Raw genomic sequence first — 20,159 nt, 5'->3', positions numbered from 1 at the left:
GAACAAAAAATGCACAAAATAAGTGAGAAAAAATGAAAGAGAGAAAAAAAAACTTTTCCAAAGACAAATGAGAGAATGTCTCTAAATTGAAATACGGAAATTATATTGAAATATCTCATCTCATATCTCAGGTTTGATACACTTTCTCATCGATAGTTTTCAATGACTACACATCTAAGTAAAATAAGCGATTTTAAGCCTTTATTCAACAGACTGGGACAAACTGATGCTTGAGCATATAAGCAAATCCCAAAAGCACCGACAAAACGCTGCCATGCTCTTATTTTTTTAAAAATTGGTTAATCATTCTTTAACATGATGCTGGTTTAGTCAGATTTCCACACCTTTTCCAACACTTTTAAATAGTTTCATTTTCAATAACTTTTCCAGGGCCTGGAAATTGTATTTTCAAACTTAATCTCTTTTCCAGGTTTATCATGACCATATGAACCCTGGCCCTTCTTTTATAAGAAATAAAAACAAAAACAAAACATTACAGCCCCTGCAGTGCACGCATTGTGTTGTCCACTATATTTGTCTGTTTGTTAACAGGATATCTCTAAAAGTTATGAACGGATTTGCATGAAATGTTGTGGAAAGGCAGGTCAAGGGGGAAGGAAGAAATTATTCACTTTAAAAAGACTGGACACATGGGATTGTGGTGGTGGCCATGACTGACTTTTGGTGAGTATCCAACATGAGGAACTGGCATATTTTGTCAACTGCACAGTGTTTGGAGGAGTTATGCACTCTACTGTGTGCTTTCTAGTTTTTTTAGTGGGTGGCACATTGCTGGGTGGACCAGGTTTTGCTCAGAGATGGGACTGAAGATCACACAACGTCTGAGAACATACTGTGAATCCCTGATGCAATTTGAGAGTGCTGAGTCTTGGGAAAAAAGGCAGCAAACTCTTGGGGATATTATATGAGCCACCAGCAGGAAACACTTTTTACTTTTTGTTTCTCTGACACAAACTGATTAAAGTAACAGCATTAACAATATTTCCAGACAGGACGTAGTTTGTATAAAAAGGCCTTTGTAGCATCTTTTCTGCTGATGCAGGTGCACATTTGTACCTTATCTGAAAATACAACATGTCAGGACATTAAACACTGTTAATTTCTGCGATGCATCAGAGCCGGACTATATCTGTGAGGTACAAAGTTCTTCTAAGTGAGCTTGGTAGTGTTTGTGTGTGTGTGTGTGTGTGTGTGTGTGTTTGTAATCAATACAGCCGCAGGTTCGTCCTATAGCTCTGAGCAGTGACCACTGAGACTAATAATCACTGTGGTGATTATCGATAAACCCCTAAATTTTGTGACCTACTCACAAAGCTATCGATCCTAACAACAACCCCCCCCCCCCCCCCCCCCCCAAAAAAAAAAACATGAAAGAGAAAAGCAATAAACTACCCCCCCTCCCACACACACACACACACACACACACACACACACACACACACACACACACACCTCGGACATAATAAATAGCATCATTTAAGGCTTTAATATCAGGCCAACCCTCTGGGCCATAGCACTTTATAACAGGATCAGCAGTAACGACACTGAGGCTCTCTCCCTCAGACACACTGACCCACACACACACACAGCTGAACATTCACACACTCATACAAACAGACACACACGGCACATCCTTTCATTAGGAGTGCTTTAGATATGCCTATTAGGAGTCGCCTCCTCTTTCCTCTTTCCTCCTCCCTCTCTTTCAATGCAGCTGGTGGGAGAGAGCCCCTGCTGTTCTTTGTGTGTGTGTGCGTGTGTGCTGTGGGTATCCTTGTATCTGTATTGTGTGTATGTGTTTTAGGTATATCTCCAAACCTCCGGCCACCTTTGGACACGTCCATTACTGAGTGCCCCTGGCCAAGGGCCCGATATGGAGCCTGGGGAGAAGGTGGAGAGCCTCCCCAGGCAGGGTGAGGGACTGTGGGGTAAACAGGAGCCTGAGGGTGGGCCAGGAGACGGTGATGGATGGAGATGTGAGGCGAGGGCCGGCTGAGGCCAAAAGAGCAAACCCACGGCTACTGGTGTTACACAGACATACGCAAACACAAGGGAAATAACCAAGTATGGGACACACACATGCACACACACACGGCACAGATGTACACATACATGAACGAGAGCTGACAAACAATCTTGTAAACACACCCAGGCAGGCCAGACCAGACACAGACACACACAGACACACACACACATGAAAACATATAAGATCTTAAGCTGTGCCAGTGTATTGTGCCTTCAGTGATGGAGGAATGGGAAGGAAAAATGGATAGGAAATGCAAAGAGAGGAGGGGAAATGATGGAGAGTGAGGGGGATAAAGGGCGGCAGTAAAAAACACACAGCCTTTACAAGAGTAATGGAAACCCCCCCAAAATATTTGAATATAATCTGCCTTCCATTATGTCTGAAATGAGTGTTTTCGTACGCACATACATGCAGAATTGTGTTTGTGATTGACAGCGTGTGATGTCTCGATTGTTATTGGCCGTGAGAGCGGCGCCGACCTGGCAAAGGTCCAGTCAGCCAAGCAACAACTGCCCCCGTCTTTAATTTGATTGTCTTAAAACAAATGTCTCTGCTTTGTGAAATTTCTTACCTTTTTAATTCAAAAATGCGTCTGTGGGACATTTGATTGAGTTAGTGGAGGTGATTTGTTTAAGCACGCAGAGTGCTGGGAGAGACGGAGGGGTGAGACGAGAGAGACAGACAGACAGAGGTGTGGCAGATAGATGCACCATCCATCATAAACATAAACAAGACATTATTACTAGATTGCGTGTGTGTGTGTGTGTGTGTGTGTGTTGGGGAGGGCTATGACGTAAGAAATGTGGAATGCTTTGGATTAAAAAGTAATCACCAAACAGCAGCGGCAACAACTGCAAGTGCCTCCAAAGTCATGATTCAAAAAGGCAAATGTGCACTGTCAAGGATTTAAAAAGGGTTTTTTATGAAAGCATATCTATGAATATTTAAACAACTGAAAATGGAAGCTTGAGTGCACATAGCCACACACACACACACACACACGCAGTTTGTGGTGTTACCCCAAGGGCATGTTCTGCGCAGGGGTCACAGTTCAACTAGGCCTAGCTTGTTTAAGAGCTGCTCGCTTGGAAACGGGGGATGCTCTGCCCCCAGGGTCTCTGTGTGTGTGTGTGTGTGTGTGTGTGTGTGTTTGTGTGCTGGTGGAGCTGAGTCAACGACAGGTGCGAGTGTAGTAGGGGTGAATGGAGAGGGAGTGATCAATTTCAAATGAGCGTTGTAATACTGTTTAGATGAGTAGGGGGTGGAAGCATTAAGGTGATGATACATGGAAAGCTGTTAAAGGAGCTGGAGAGGCGTAATACTGCCTTCAGCTGGGCCTGCTGGAAGAGAATTAGTTTATGTTGTACAGCAAAGTGAGCTATTTGGAAGAAAAGCATGATAACAAAATATATATTTTTTTTTTTATAATAAAACTGGCATCTTCAAAAGCCTCAAATTGTTGCCTGTGCAGACATTAATCCATGTGATGATGTTGTCTGTACCCTACCATCGGTGTGCTGCTCAGCTGTGTTGACCACACTGCAGCCACATCAAATTAAGTTGTTTTTTATATAAATTCTAATTTAAAAAGGGTCTAACTGATTACTTTATTTTTCTACCAATATTCTGTTATCATTCATAGGCTTAGATATTCTTTTTTGTGCTGCCAGGATATATGAAATCATCCAATTTCTTTTTAAAAATAACTGTAATCAAGCAACCAATAATAAACACAACACACAAACTCTTAACATACAGTCCAACATACACACACACACACACACACACACACACACACAACACACACACAACGTATCAGGTTGAATTTGAAATTTGAATTAAGCTTTATTTGTTGTTTCATCTATTCTTTGACCAAACTGTAATGAAAACTCAGACTTGTCCATTGTCTCCTTTCTAAATCTGAGCACAAAGTATTTGGCTGAGAATGAGGATGGAAGAATAAATGGAGAACAAGAAAGGCAAAACACAGGATCGTTCTTTGGGTTTCGCTGAAATCAAATGATCCAGGATTTCACATTAATGTATTAAACTGTGTCGGGCTGCCACAGTTGAATTTCTACCGCCACGGTTTCGCCCCCTTTAGCTGGAGAGTACACTCATCAATACTTGTGCTAGTGAGTGGAGAGACTTTATGTTTGGGCTCGGATTTATGGTTTAGATAGATTTGGGGCTGTAAAAGTGTAGAGCCATATAATGTTATATTTCATGCAGAGAATCTCAAACTTCAACCCCATGTTTAACTTAGCACTTTCTACTGGCAGGAAACCAGGCAGCAAAAGAGGGAGAAGAGGATTGAATGTGAGGAGGCAGAGGGAGGGACTAAATGAAGTCAAGAATGCTTAATACTACACTAAAAACTGCCACTGCACAATTGGCCATTATTATATCTATTATACTCTGCATAAGTCTGCAAAGAGAAACCCTCAAGAGTCTATGTGCAAATGTCTGGACCTCACAGGCGAGGTGGGACGGGGTGGGGTGGGGAGGACAACGTACCAGCCTCCAGCAGCATGCGGACGGTGCGAGGGTCATCGGCCAGTGTGGCGTAGTGAAGCGCCGTGCAACCACGGAAACCAGCCCTGCTGCTGAGCCTGCTGCTGAATTCATCCTCTCTGGACACCAGGACTGCCGGGACAGAGGGAGGGAGGACAATGAGAGGAGAGGAGACAAGAAAAAACAGGCAGAGAAAAAAAACGGAGTGAAAGAGATGGAGGCAGGTGGGAAAGAAAGACGTCTCAGAGACAGTAAAAGAGGAGGACGTGTCAGAAAGACACTGAGATGGATGGGGAAAGAACGAGAGAAAGACAAAGGAGACCGTAGGAAAGAGTAGGGGAGAAGTAGAGAGGGAACTAAAGTAGGAAAAGAGTGAGAAATGAGCAAAAGAACAAGTTTTATTCCACTCTCTGAAAAATGCAGGGCTGTAACAACATAGCCAGAAAACACAAAGTATGCTTTGGTACGAGCAAGATACACACATCACTGGAAGCACCGCTCTCATCTCACAGACACAGAAACTGCAGGGGGAAAAAATGAGAAAAAGGCTCATGTGTTTGTGTAATTGTCTGAAATGTCCTCAAAGAGGGCTGTCTGATGAGGGATCATTTGACACCAACAAAGAGAAAATTCCTCCTAAAACAAAATTACACGCTGTACCAGTGTCAGCTTTTGTGAAAACACATTTGTGAACATATGCAAATTTGTCAACGCGGGAAACAAGTCTGAGATATGATCGAGAAATGATTACAAGACTTGACTTGGCTCAGACTGTTTGAGCCGTTGCATCCAAAAGAGCTTTGATTCATCCAAGCGCCGATAATTTCGGACCGATAAACGTCTACAGAAAAGACAACATCACCTCACTACAAAATTGGCTTTCTTATTTTGAACGAGTTATTCATATTTGTGGTTCTCACCGACTCAACAGCCCCAGATCGTACGGATAATGTGAGTCCTGTTTTAGGGTTTCCCTGCCTCTGTTCCGTACTAATAATAGAGCTAGTCTATCATTCTCTCTTTACTTCCCTTTTTCATAAGAGGACTCATCTTGTGCCACTCCTCCATCATCCATTTTTATTTCTCCCCCTCCTTCCTATCCTCGATATCCATCAATTCCTTTCGTCACTTACAGCCTCTTCCTCCCTCCTTCCCCACTCCCTCTATCCCAATAACTTTGTCTCATCTATTTCCTGACTTCCGCTCCTCTCCTCCTTCCATCATCATCCCACCCTATTTCCTTCAATCCATCCCTGCCTCACCCCCTTCAAGCACCCCCGTCCCCTTCCCTCTCCTTCATTTTTAACCTCTCCTTCCCTCCATAACCTATCCTCCATCTCTCTATCGCTTTCTCGGCTTCCGTCCTTCTCTGGTTCTTCGGCTCCATCAGTTTCTCCCTTCGTCCATCCATCCCACAGTCTCCCTCTCCTTCTCTCTCCAACAGTCTCTCTTTCCGCAGACGGTGTGTGTGTGTGTGTGTGTCAGTGTGTGTGTGTGTGTGTGTGTGAGTTGGGGCGGGATAATCATAGCTAACCCAATAAAGCGTCGCACAGGCCCCCCTAGCCCATCCATCAGCGTGCGTCTGGGAAACGCTTCCCCACGCTACACCGGCCCCACGTGGACCCAAACCTGACAGCCATATAAATGTCTGCAATATACATATCCCATATAAATATGTCTGCAGAAACCCAGCACAGACCGAGGGGGGTGATGTGTGTGTGTGTGTGTGTGTGTGTGAGTGCGTGTATTTCTGAATGTGTCTTTGTGCAAGCCTGTGTGTGTGTTTTTGGCGTTTCTGTGTGACTGTGTCTTTGTGTGAGCGCGTGCAGCCGTGAAGAAAAAAAAAAAAACAAAAAACAAAAAACAAATAAAGCACACACTACATCAGAGTATAAATAAAACAAGTACACGAGAAATAAAACGTGTACATATATGCAAATCTTTATGCAAATTATAATGCCCAATAATGTCTGCAGCTACAGTTAGGATTCATATGTGTAATATTACAGCCCCACACACACACACACACACACACACAGCAAATGTGCACGCAGATACACAGTGATCCGTTACCCTCAAGTGAGTGGATGCCTTTCTCCCGTGAAGTGTCATAAACGTTGTTGAAGTGGTCTCCGGCGTTTGGGTCGGCACCGGCTTCAAGCAGAACCTTCACCACACTGGAAGACACACACACACACACACACACACACACACACACACACACACACACACATACACATGGTTAGACAGACAGACAGATGGAAATATGTTAGAATCCAACCTGGTTCTTTGAAATCTGTGACTTGAAAGAAATTAAACTTGACTCAGGATTCATGATCTTTCTGTTTGATTTAAACACATCAACACCAAAACAAGTTGAATGTAGGGATTTTTGATGTTGTTCTGTGAAGGTCTTGCAGAGTCTTTGTATAAAACTTGTGGAAAATTTTACATTACGAATTTCGATTCATGATATAAATGAAGAGCAAGAACTCAGAAGGAAACATAACCATCACAGTTCACTACGCGTACGGGTTTCGATCACAGTACAAAATCATTATGCACCCAACTGGAGGTAATGATTACTTTCATGCTTGATTAATCTGTCGTTTATTTTCTCAATTAATTGATTAGTTGCTTGGTCCATAAAATGTCAAAAAACGGTGAAAAAATGTTGAATACAGCCCAAGGTGACATCTTCAATATTCTTGTTTTGTCCCAACCATTAGTCCACAACCCAAAGATATTTCATTTACTGTCACAGAGGACTAAAGAAACCAGAAATATTCACATTTTGAGAAGCTGGAATACAGTTGGCAACTAATCAATTTTTCACCAATCATTGCAGCGGCATCACCGACTCCTAAAGAAGCAATCACGTCTAAAACCTTGACCTAAAACCTCTGCAAACATACGGCCAATGTTGAGAGTTTGTCTCTAAAGGCATTTGAAGTGTGTGGCACTGGAAATGCAATGAGGACACCTGCTGCCTTCGACATCAACAAACCTCACGCTCATCACCAGAAAATAAAAACACGGCACACATCAGACACAAATTTCCAATTTCTTAGTTGTTCATGACTAAAAATCACGGACAGTCTGCTCTGTTACCATGGATACGCGCCAACTCCATCCCTCTCTTCACACTTAGACACACTTTACAGCTCAGTCATGGACCTCCTGTGTGTGTGTGTGTGTGTGTGTGTGTGTGTGTGTGTGTCTGCTGCATGACATGTACATATGTGTACACTGCAGGGGCAAGGGTCGGGCTTGCTTCCGGCACCGTTGGGGGGTCTGTGTGTGTAGGAGTGGGTGTTGGTGTGTGTTGTCCTTCAGTGAAGCGCACCACGCCGCCTTATAGAACAAACAGCCAGTACCTCGGCAACACCACTCACTGTGACCCAGCGGACATTCCAGGTACCGTCTCTCCGTCTACAGAACACACACACACACACACACGCACGCACTTTCCCTTTACCACCCTGAACATGAGCAATGGCTTTGACATTGAGACACAGACACACACGAATGCATGCACACAGACCAGCTAGTCAGCTCGTCTCCACCGGCTGGCAGAGACGACAGGAGCGATGAACACATGAACTCTGCCAGCACACCGCTTGCTGTCATCAAACCTGCGACTATGTATTATAACCTCTGAGTAGTAGTAATGCATAAATCTCACATATATGACTATGGCAAGCGAAAAAGGGCGTGGAATAATTTAAATAGAGCAAAATGTTTTTCCATAAGAGAATGAAACGGTTTCAGAACCACTGAGCGTGACCATCCAGCGGGTTGTCATTAATGTTACATGCAGTGGCTTCCATTCATTAGACCCTAGGCCTATTCTTCAATTTGATTGACTTTTTTTCCTATTTATTTTTTTATTCGTTATGAGTCCACATCCTGACTGTGCACCTTAATTTCGTTGTATATGCCTGTATAATGACAATAAAGTATCTTATCTTATCTTATTATTTGACAGCATGTATAGTCACACAAGGGATCTAAGGTACTTCCAAAACTATTTCTGATATTAGAGGAGCCAATGTAAAGGTTAGGAGTGAATTTAAACAACCCCTACAACTCTTAGAGCTACATGAAATGTGGCTTGTTAAAAAATAAATATCGCAATGCCAGAAAACATTTAAACTTGAGGACAAAAAATAATCCAAGTTTAACACGTTACTGTGCATGCATAACACACTGTATAGCCCACGCTGCAGCAGAAACACACCTAATGCATGCAGCAAGGAGAGGAATCTTCATCCGGGTGCTTGTTTGGTAGACCAGTGACTGTGGAAGTTCAAGCATGGAGGAAAAATGAACACAGCACAACACCTTTCCCCATTATATCACTTCCTCTCCCATCCATCCTTGTGGTAAAATTTGAGCCGAGTGACCTCTCTGGTAGTTTGCGCTGACCTCCAGAGGGCCGGTGTGTTTCTGTGGGAGAGCAAGGGCTGAGAACGGCCTGGCCAGGTCTTTGTGTTTGACCTTGCTGAGGGGCTAAAAGGGACTATCGGGGGGTCCCCTTTTGTTACTGTATCACTATAGCCGGTTGGGGGGGCAGTGACCCACAGAGGGTTCTTCTCTCACCCTTCCAAGCACTTCTACAAACACAAGGTCTCTGCATCCTCTGAGACACACACACACAAATGATGGTTGGTCACACGAGGCTGGGCAGGGGTGTGTGAAGAAACGAGATGGTCTCAACAGGGTTAATGGCATCAGAAAGGTAAACACGGAGGGATAAAGAGAAAAACTGCAGAGAGGAAGAGGAGGAGGAGGAGGAGAGGGTGAAGGAGGGAAGGGTGGACAAAAAGATGAAAGGGGATTTAATTATAAAAGAGGGTCCTGTTACTAATGAGCTCTTATAAACAGTTTACAGTTTTGTAATCAACTGATGATCAAGTGGCTAACTTTATTTGGGACATTTAGTAAGAGAGCTGCAGCACTAATTTGAGGCCAAACTGAAGGCATGCAGAGGGTAACAAGGTTAAACTGACACTTCAAAAGGACTGGGTCAAAAATTAAAATAATAGACTTACTATTACAATCTGATTTCAAGAGAACTGAAACAATATCCTCTGAAAATTAAAAGCTAATTCTAAAAAGCTAACGGATGGAAAAGTGAGAGTGAGTTAATGTGGGAGAAAACTGCGGAGTGAACACCCTCATCACCTTCTCCCTCTGTCGTACTTCTACTGGTCTATCTCCTCAGCCTCTATGTGTCAGCCTAACCTATCTTTAACCTTGAGGCGACCACTGCACTAACAGTTCGGATATTGAAAATTAGGGGTGTAACTGTTCTGAAACCAAGACCAAACTTATAAACAAACATGGTCTCGAGTTGCGGTTCCGTCTTCAATCTTGCAGCCCTGAGACAGAAGATAGCAGGTCTGCTGCATTAAACTCTATATACTGTGGAGTGCATGGACGATAATTACTGTGACACAAAGACATGATTTGACTGTGTGAGCTGAAAACAACGGTAGCAAGATGGAGGAAGGGAGCAGAGATAAGAAGAAGAGACAGGCTCCTCAAGATCACAGTAAAAAGTGTCTAAACTTTGGCACCTAAAGCAACTACCGACAGTGTTTTCCACCACAACTGAGTGTCTCCTGTCTTGCTGATCTCTTGCATTCTGCAATATTCCCATGTTACCGACCATTTCCCCAGTGAAGTGAGCAAAACTGTTGCACTATTTGATGAGCATAAATGGAGGCAGTGTCACAGATGACACATGAACCGACAACCAAGATTGTGGAGCTGCATCTTACCCGAGTCGGCCTACAAGTCGGGACAGAGCAGGGATAAGGATCATAACTGGAACTGGGTCACAGTTTCCTGAGACCAGGTTTCACTGAGCTGCTCTAAGCTCCTTGTTATTGAGAGGTTGCATCGAGTAACAACATGATGTATTTAAGCTCTAATCAGAAAAAATGAGCGTTGGGAAAAGATAAATAATTATGTTATTATGACGTGTTCAAATGTAATCTTGTGAAAGATTATTGTTTAGTTTTTGGATAAAAAATATAGTACAGATTGATATAGTTGTATTAAGGAGAAATTTGTAAATGTTTCACAGCAATATAAAATAGTTATCAGAGAGGGAATTATGACTAGTTCAAAATCCTAAAACTAATTCTAACTAATATCTTAAAATGTCATACAGCACTTTATGCATTAAACAGGGTTTCTTTTGAAAGGTAATGTTTTTGGATCATTAAAATATAGAATAAAAAACAAACAAAATTTGAGATCTGAACGGAACCATGGATTTGGCAAATCCTTATACCCCTATTGAAATAATGTAACAATGTAATACTTTACTGATTCCCGTACAAAATTTGTCTTTTCTTCTGTTTTCTCTTTTCTCTTGCCCCCCTCAACAAGGATGTTAGAGAGTTCAGGTTCAGCTACAGAGCAGTGACTGCAGGGCTGTCTAATTCAATGTCTTGTTCAAAGACACTTCAGCAGGACATATGTTTAGGGACACAGAGAGTTAAAAACCTGGTTCTTAGTTGAAGGAGGGTCTACCTGCTCACTACAACAAAGAACTGCTGTTTTACCACCTCTTACAGCAGAAAGAGTTAACCAAAGCAGACTCTGTGGCTGGTAACTTTCCAGCTGCAGTCAAAGTTTGCCAATGTGTGCCTGGTGGCTGGTGTTAGTTTCGCGTCCTGCCCTGGAGGGAGGACAGGAAGCAGACACTTCCGCCTCCACAGGGCAAGATGAGACACCTGAGCTTAGCTGACCATCCATATCTCTGACCACCTGTCCCAGACGCTGGACCTCACTTGACCCCACCTCACCTGGCCAACACCTGGGGTCAGCTGGCTGCCAGGAAGAAGGGTTCACCACACTTAATTACTTACTTTGTTATCTTTATGCCAAATAAATAAAACATGGTCAAATGTGGCTGGTTTGCCTTCTAAGTACCGTTATGGAAATTATCATATCGTCATCAAGAAAGAAAAAAACTTTGAAAATTAGCTTTGGTGTTTAACTTGACAGTTAACCCTACAATGAGATTTGACCCATAAAATATCTTGACCCAAAGAATGTAGGTCATGCAGATCACTGGATTGTGATGGTTTTTAACCATCAAGGTCCATGCAAAAAGCATGTAGCATGCAGCATTTTCTGCATCATTTGATGTGGTGCATGCTGAGTGATTTCCAGGAAGTATTTTTAGTCGAACAGGCATCTTGTACTTTCTGGCAGGACACGTCCCCATTTACCAGTCGGCCTTCAACAGGGCAAAGGGCTAAGATGTGTGAACTTGACTGAGGAATGTTGTGCGAAGCATTATAGTTATTTGAGGGTTTACGGTTCTGTGGCCCTAAAGCCTGGAATTACAACCAAAATCTTACAAACTAATGAAGATTTTTCCTGACTCCTAAAATTTCATTATAAAGTCACTAAAATTAAACATGCGGTGAAGTTAAAGATAAGAAAAATGATGTGGAAGATGCATTTGTCATGTGAATAATGGGCCTTGCATGTTCTATTGAACAACAGCTTAAAATTTATTGCAAAAATGCAGATTTGGACAACATTCCAAAGGTTTATGCAAAATTGAACTCATAAAAACAGAAATGCATTACCAAATGCTCACCATCACAATAACATTGTATCGTGACCAAAATACTGTCTTAATATTCTAGTGAGAGCTCTCTGGTGATTCTCACCCGTCCTGCTGCTATTCAGCCTACTTAATCCCAGACCCAAATCCATAATCCCACTCCACAACCCTCTTTTTCCATGGCAAAACTATTCTCTCCCTCTCCCGTTTCCCAACAAGCCACTCATCTTCTTGTTCTATCATCCCTCCGCCCCCCAACGAGTCACTTGGCTGACAGGTCGGAACGGTCAACAGGCGTCACACTCGGTTGGACGCTCATTGTGCACGTGAAAGCAGGGAGGGAGGGATGGAGGGAGAGAAAGAGAGATGGAGATGGGCATTGTGTATTAAAAGAGTGTAAACAGAGGGCCTGGCCCCGCGCCTCCCTGATTTAACTCTACATCAAAGTTAAGCAAACACACACCCCCTCCCCCAACTGGTGTCCCACCCTTAATTCTGACACACACACCCCTCTACTCCACCCCTAAGCCTCACCCCGACCCCTGAATACAAGCTGAGCCGTCCTGCGGACACGACACTTCGAAGTTGTCATAGGACTGCTGCAGTTTCCCCAGAAATGGCTTCGTGGTTAAAACCCGCTCCTCTTGAAATACATTTATCACTCCGGGCCGAGGAAAATATAAATATAGTGCGAGACGAGGGGAGGAATCATTCAACAATGAGATCTATGCTGACATATTGGCTATGGGCTAGACCCTCGTTCTTGAGTAATGCTCCCTGAGTTTTCACTTAGTGGCTGCAAATAAAGTCGTGTGTGACTGAGTAATAGGCAGAAGCCCCGGAAGATATTTGGTATAAACTCCCCCTGTCTGAGTGTGTGCGACGCATATTTATGTGTGTTTGTACGTGCATATCCTCACTTGGGTATATGGAAGTTTGTGTGTGTGTGTGCGTGTGTGTGTGTGTGCCTGTGAGAGAGAGAGCGGTGTGTGAATGATGTGTGTGAATCGGTGTTCTGTCTTCCCTGCAGCAGCGACGGCTCACTGGGGGGTTGCAAGACGGGATTAAACACAGAGGAGTGTCATCGCCTTGTTGAGTTATAGCTCTCATAACACACACACACACACACACCACACACACACAACACATAGTGACACACATGCTATACAAACAGAGTTGGTACAAATAGCGTGTATACACACAGACACATACAAGCAAAATCTGTAACAAAAAATTGTGCACACAGTACATTGTATCACTCTACACATGACACACAGTGTACATCAACTTCTGTCACACACACACACACACACACACGAGGCATAAACACACACATATCCTTACCACATGGTACAATGATCAAATAGTATGATCATCTTTGCCTCTTAGGGTGGGTCAGTGGCAGGACAGTGTGTGAAGTAAAATGCTTGAGAGCCTGTAATTAGATGGATAACATGCAAAGCTGTGCAGTGACAGGTGGGTCAGGAGATAGCGCTGCACTAAGACGAGCGATATATTCAGAAACAATGAAAAAAGGGCCCAACAACAGCAAGCCACACTATGAAATTAATAAAACTTATATGCTCAAAAGACTTAAAACTGCATTCCTGAGTGACGGTGTGTGTCCTCCTGTTTGTTTGCTATCTTTACGCCGGAGGCCTGTCATGGCATTCAGCCTGAATGATTACGACCTGACCATTTCAATAGTATCAATTCAATCGACCCACAAAAACTGAAAAAAGGGAGCAAATGTTAAAGTTGAGGTTTGCGGTAGGAAAAGTCAATTTCAATTACTTTCATGTAACGCTTCTCAGTTGCTCTCCTGTGCTCACAAATTTAGGAACATATGAGCTCCCTGAACAAAAATGTTACCAGAGTCCTGATGGAGCGTCCAAAAAAAAAAAAAAAAAAAAAAAAAAAAAAAAAAAAAAAAAAAAAAAACTCTCTATAAATTGGATTTGGCCGAGTCTTAACCTCGGCCCCTCTCTGTGTTGTGTGTGTTCGGGGGCCAGGGGGCTAATTTAATTTGTTGGACAGAGGGATGGGGGCCGGGTAAAGACCGTCTGTCAGCCTGAAAGTAGCACTTTGCACTTCAGAAGACCTACTGTAACAACTCCTGGATGGGCAGGGCTCAGCACGCCTGCTCACACACATACACACACACATATAAACACACACACAGCTGCTTAATATTAAAATGACACATTAGTAATACAGACACACATGTCAGTGAGGAAAACACCCACAGACTCTCTCAAGCCGTTTCTGAAACACACAATGTGTTCAGCGCATTCAAATTAACAAGGGCAAATGAAACACACACACACACACACACATACAGACCTATGTTGTCGGTTCATGGCAGCAACCATGAGAGAAGTCCAGCCCAGACGGTGGCGTTGGTTGGGGTCAACCCCCTCACGCAACAGCCTGATGGGGAAAAAAGAAACACAGTGTGTTGTAATTCACTCTTTTGCACTGCGATATTCACACTGACTTAACAAAGACAGATACTCAAACAAGAATACATTCAGTCCTGTTATCCCTTTTTAGGTGGATTTGAAGATTTTAAGATGGATTGTAAGAAATGCAATATTTAAGTGAGAGGATTTTTTTCCCCATCACTATTACTTAATATATATTTTTTTATATTATAATTATACATGAGTCATATTGTAATATCAGTCCTGAAATAATCCTTATGTCATGATACTGATTTCTGCCATATCGCCTAGCCCTGCACAAAACGTATCTTGTGTAAAACTGAGGAATTGTGAGCCTCGACAGGCACGCCATTTAACTAACTCTTGTCCCCTTTGTCATTCTCTGGAACGACACATTAGATCCCTGTGTCTGTGTGTGTGAGCCAGGTGTGTGTTCAGCTCTGTGCCTAAGGGTGTGACATCAGGTGCTGGAGTGGGAGGGTCGCTGTAAGTGTGTGCTGTGTGTAAGCGATCCGTCGGTCCCCTCCTGCGCTGGGCAGGCAGACAGAGTGTGTGTTTACAGTCAACACGGTGGCCTCTGTCTGGTCTGCTCTGGGCTCCGCTGCTCTCTGGCCCTGTTTTCACTGCCTTGTCTGTGTGTGACATCGGGGTTTGGACAAATGCTTCAGGACTGAGTGCAGCACTTCAGCTGCTTTAAGCTCTTTCACCTGTCAGTCTAACAGAGGGGGACTGTGGGAAATCAAGAACTCACATATCAGACCGAACAAATTCCAGCTTTTATTGGTTGTGGTTCAAGGTTTAGACCATTAATAATTTGGGCTTTTTAGCTCATTATTTTTTAGCCCATGCTGTGTTATTGAATGTTGACACCCATCATTCATAATAATGAGACATGTACCACTCCGCTGCAGCTTCTTGCCTCTTAAAAACCATTATAAATGGTTTATGATTAAAATACAACTGTTGATAAGTCAACTTAAATTTACAATTATAAATAACAAGACTCAGCATTTCAAATTTTCTAAAAGGCCAAATCGATCCTTTATAAAAAACTGAACACTAGCCAGTCAAAATCTACCTCGGCTGATACGATGGCAGGGAGGATATGGTCTTGCTAAACAGCCTCTCAGGTGTCAGTCTGTGAAACCTGTGATGAAACGTGCCTCCCCGAGCCAGAGAGCTGCTAAATCACGTCAAATCAAGTACTTCACTGGTATGGGTTTCAGTGTTTTAGGGCCACATGACTGTCTAAATGCTGCTTCAGAGGCTTTTCAACCTATGCTAAAATAACATTATGGATGAAAAGCTGAATTCTATATCCTGACTATCAGCACAAAATATTGGCCTTTCCAAAAAAAAATATTAGTCTTCAGTAGGGTTACAACTAAGGCTTATTTGACTTTTACGATTAACTGAAAAATCATTACCAAACTACCAACTGTCACCAACTGTCCATCACAAGTTACCCAAATTATGTCCTTGAATTACTTCATTATTCTGACCAGTAGCAAAAAACAAAACAAAACAAAACAAAAAAAACTCCAGTGTTAATTTTGCAATGATAAGAAACCAAGAGAAACCCAAGCAAAGCTTAGCATATGTGATGCTGTAACTAGCACCTACATTTGAGATTTTTACTTTTTGACAAATGACTAAAATGATTACTTAATTAAAAATTACAACAAATGAATTTTCTGTGAATTGACAAACTGATTAACTGACGAATCAGAAGTAGTCATGAAAAACTCGTCAGATTTCACTTTTGTTGTTTCTTAATAAAGGAAACCTACACGTGCCTGTGTCAGTTCAGTGTTTTGTTTCTCCTCCTGTTGGTCAAATGTTATTAAGATGAGAACTTGTCACCAAAGTTGCGGCAGAATTTGTTTTAAAACAGCGGTGGAAATGCTGCCTCTCTCCTCTCCGCTGCCTCTGCATAGACACACCCTGACACTCCACCGCCTCCACACACTCAATCAGAGCACTTAACACATCTGTGACCCGCTGACTGTCTTTCTGTCTGTCTCTTTTACTGCACTCTCACCTACACACCATCTGCCACATGGGCACAGGTAACCCAAACCTGCACATGGAGACACACATGGATAAACACACACACACAGACATGCACACACCCAACGACACATAGATTCAGACACATATATCTGCACACATGCATGTTGCATGGATATGCAGAAAATGATGCACACAAACACACACAGTCACCGTCTCTCACACACGCAGTGGAGAAAAACACACATGTAACTTTTCTGTCCTGACTGACAGGGCCATCAAACAACACATGTAGTGATGTGTGTTTTTGTGTAAAAGTACAGGTAATTTTATTAGCATTTTGCAGTCAGAGGATAAATTCACACAAGAAGGTTCAGGTTCAGCCTGTGTGTGCAAATCTGCCTGAATCTCCATGCTCTGTCTTGAAAAGGTGAGACATTATGTTCTTCAAAATAATATAACATGAGCCACTTTGTGCAGTCATTAGAGCAGACGGATCTTCTTAACAAGAACACAGATGGTACCAAGAAGCACTATAGGCCTGGTGGCACACACACACATACACAAAGAGAGACACCCTCCTGCCCCATCCGTTTTGGGTGACTGAATTTGAGTGTGCTGGGAAATCGGAGGGAAGTATGTTTGAGTTTAAGATCAGTCTCAGAGAATGTGTGTGTGAGAATGTGTTTGTGCACGGATGTGTGTATTAATTTGTGTGTTAGAGAGGCTAAATAGAGGACAGAATGCATAGTGAGAGAAAATGGACAAGGAAAAGGACACAAACCAAGAAAGAGGGGAAAAAATCAAATCACACTGTTGAGCAAAATCAGTATGGCTGAGGTTGACCTCAGTGCTGCAACTAATTGTTCATTCTCGGTCTCTCTCTCTGTCTCTCACACACGCACACACTGACAGAAAGTCCTCTTTCTCCATCTAGTGGTTGTTTAGGGGACTACAAGCACAGTGACATAACCAAATAACATGTATAACAACTCTGGCACATGGCATCTGCAGGTGATCTGTGATTGCATCATTTGTAAGCTCAAAAAAGTACTGGAAAAAACAAAAAACAGGAAATGGTGAGGGGATAAAGAGGAGTGGTGTGAACAAAAAGCCTGAAAATCTGGGGGCCAAAGCTCAGAAAAAATAACAATCCCTACTCTATCACAAACCTATTAGAAATTAGATAATGCTGTTAAATTGCAGAAGTGCAGCTTGTAACTGCTGCTTTCTGGGAAGCGAGTTCCATGCCAGCTCACTTACTTATTAACTTCAACAAACTAGGGGGGTAACAGCTCACCTTTTTCATGGTCGCTCTGCTTGAAAAAAAAACTGAACTGTCTCAGATTTCAGGTTTTCAGCTATGGTGAGTTAACAATAAATATTGTAAATAAATGCATGGTTAACCACAATTGTATAGTTTCCTGAACTGAGGAGTGCAGAGCCATGGATTTCATTTTTGGTACAAAATCATTACATCTTTATGACAAACTTGCTTCTTAGGCTACGTTCAGACAGTCAGTAGAAAGTCGCTTGCATATTTTTCCCTCAAATGTGACACAGACCTGTTTTTTTTTTTTTTTTGTTTTGTTTTTTGGCGAGTGTAAACAGCAAAACAATTTTGCTGTTTACACTCTGCTGATTTCTGCTGATGTGACAGCTATGTGTATTATTATTTCACTGTCAGCAGTAATAAACAAAACCAAATATGGAGGATCAGAGCAGCCCTCAGCCTGAACAGCTGATGGACTGTGACCACAGCAAACAATTCAAGAAATGAATGCACCATTTCATTCACATTGATGATGGACTGTCTTTTATTAGCATGAATACTTGCTGTAAGTGTGTCCATGTGGGAGAGAACATGTGGTCACACTGATGTGATTCACAGGTTACATACAAAGATAAATGTGAACAGTCAAGGCAAAAAGATCAGATCTGAGAAAAAAAACCCATCAGAACTAGTTCACTGTCAACAGCTGTGTGTGAACGTAGCCATAGTTACTGAGAGCTCTGCATCCACTGGTTTGATATAACCTCCATAAGTGTTGAGCACAGAGGACATGAATATAAAAACAAGGGCCTGGGGCTTGAGACGTGTTGCTCTGGTGACAGATGTGTATATGCATTCATGTCTTTGGGTGCATATATATTTGCATGATTTAGGCCACATAAGGTGGATCAGGTTCTTAAATCACTTCCACAGCTTAATGAGGTGGTAGCAGCTACATTTGATGATGTCTGCATTTTAGATATAGATTTTATACACTTCTGAAATGCTTATACTTGTGTGTGTGAGATTTTGAGGCGTGAATGTGTGAGTGTCTGTGTGGGGGGGAGAGAGAGAGAGAGAGAGAGAGCGCTACCTGGCAGCATCTTCAGCATTATTGGTCCTTGCTGCTTCCAGAAGCGCATCACCTTAAAATTGGAAAAAACAGAGACACATTACCAAAATAAATAGTGAAAACTATAAACACACATGCACACAGAGAGAAACCCACATATACTAAACTATACACACTCAAACACTTGTTGTTGTGCCCACTCACATTCACACTCACACACACACACACATTCCAGCTGCTGAGGTGTACCTTTGTGGTCAGAGTCTTTCTTCAGGCAGAAGGCCACGGCTGCAGCTGACAGCACCCCAGCAGAAGCCACTCCATACGGGTTTGGCCCCCCGCCGTGACCCCGGCCGTCCTCCTCATGCCTCTGCCTGCTCTCCTCCCAGTACTTGTTGTTATTGCGCCCCCTGCTGGCCAGAGCAGCCCAGGAGCTGCGACGATTCTCCAGGTTGGAGAGCCACCTAGGGGCGAGGTGGTGGTACTGCACCGCTGGGTTCACATTGGCACTGGCAGCTTCCTCGGCTAAAATGCCCCTCCTGGAGACCCGGGAGGTGGAGACGATGGGGTTCCGGTTGGTCTCTGCCGGTGTCTCCCGGATGGCCTGGCACGAGGCACCACCGGCGCTGGTCTGAAGCACGCGGCTGCACGGTGACAGGCTGCGCGACCTTCGGGCAATCAGCCTGGTCGGTACCGATGATAACATGGCGTTAAAACTCACCGAAAACGAGGTTGGGGTGAAAAACCTCGGCTCGACAGTAATCCCAGATAACAACAAATCCCCAGCAGGCCGGGAAGACGGCGTCAATCCGCCCGTTACAACGGTTTATACCCCCGTTGAAGGCGGCTAATAACAATCAGCAGCGGGACGAAAACAACCGCTGCTACTCATCGCGGCGTGCCGTGGATGTCACCAGAACGCGCGGTGCACCATGGGAAGTGTAGTTTTGATGGAAGCTAATTGCCCTCGCTTATAGTTACATCAGGTGGGCAGGAGGAGACGGCGCTGCTTGAGGCTCTGTCACTCAGTACAGAAACTTATATATTGTTGTTTAGCCGAAGAGGTCGTAATAAGCCACTGCAGGCGTCGTGACACAATAATTTGCATTGTAAATAGAAATTAAACAGTTTCCTGTTTTCTGATGCTGTGTGTCGGTTATGAGTATATATGATGTTGCTTGAATAAATTAACGTTACAGACTACA

General features: G+C 43.2%; 1 protein-coding gene across 1 annotated transcript in view; it reads right to left on the bottom strand.

The window, feature by feature from the left end:
* The window catches only part of clpb (ClpB family mitochondrial disaggregase), a 36,675-nt gene extending 17,015 nt beyond the window's left edge, over nucleotides 1-19,660 (bottom strand). Inside the window, exons 1-5 of the mRNA XM_030067937.1 lie at nucleotides 19,204-19,660; nucleotides 18,976-19,027; nucleotides 14,499-14,585; nucleotides 6,635-6,738; nucleotides 4,565-4,693 (exon numbers count right to left, since the gene is read on the bottom strand). Coding sequence (XP_029923797.1) covers nucleotides 4,565-4,693; nucleotides 6,635-6,738; nucleotides 14,499-14,585; nucleotides 18,976-19,027; nucleotides 19,204-19,660 — 829 coding nt within the window. The remainder of the gene's footprint in view (nucleotides 1-4,564; nucleotides 4,694-6,634; nucleotides 6,739-14,498; nucleotides 14,586-18,975; nucleotides 19,028-19,203) is intronic.
* Nucleotides 19,661-20,159: the final 499 nt, after the last annotated feature.

The sequence above is a fragment of the Myripristis murdjan genome, chromosome 13 (assembly GCF_902150065.1).
Source record: "Myripristis murdjan chromosome 13, fMyrMur1.1, whole genome shotgun sequence".
NCBI classification, from domain to species: Eukaryota; Metazoa; Chordata; class Actinopteri; order Holocentriformes; family Holocentridae; genus Myripristis; species Myripristis murdjan.
Note: the sequence above shows the minus strand (reverse complement) of the source record. Positions and strands in the feature narration are given on the sequence as shown.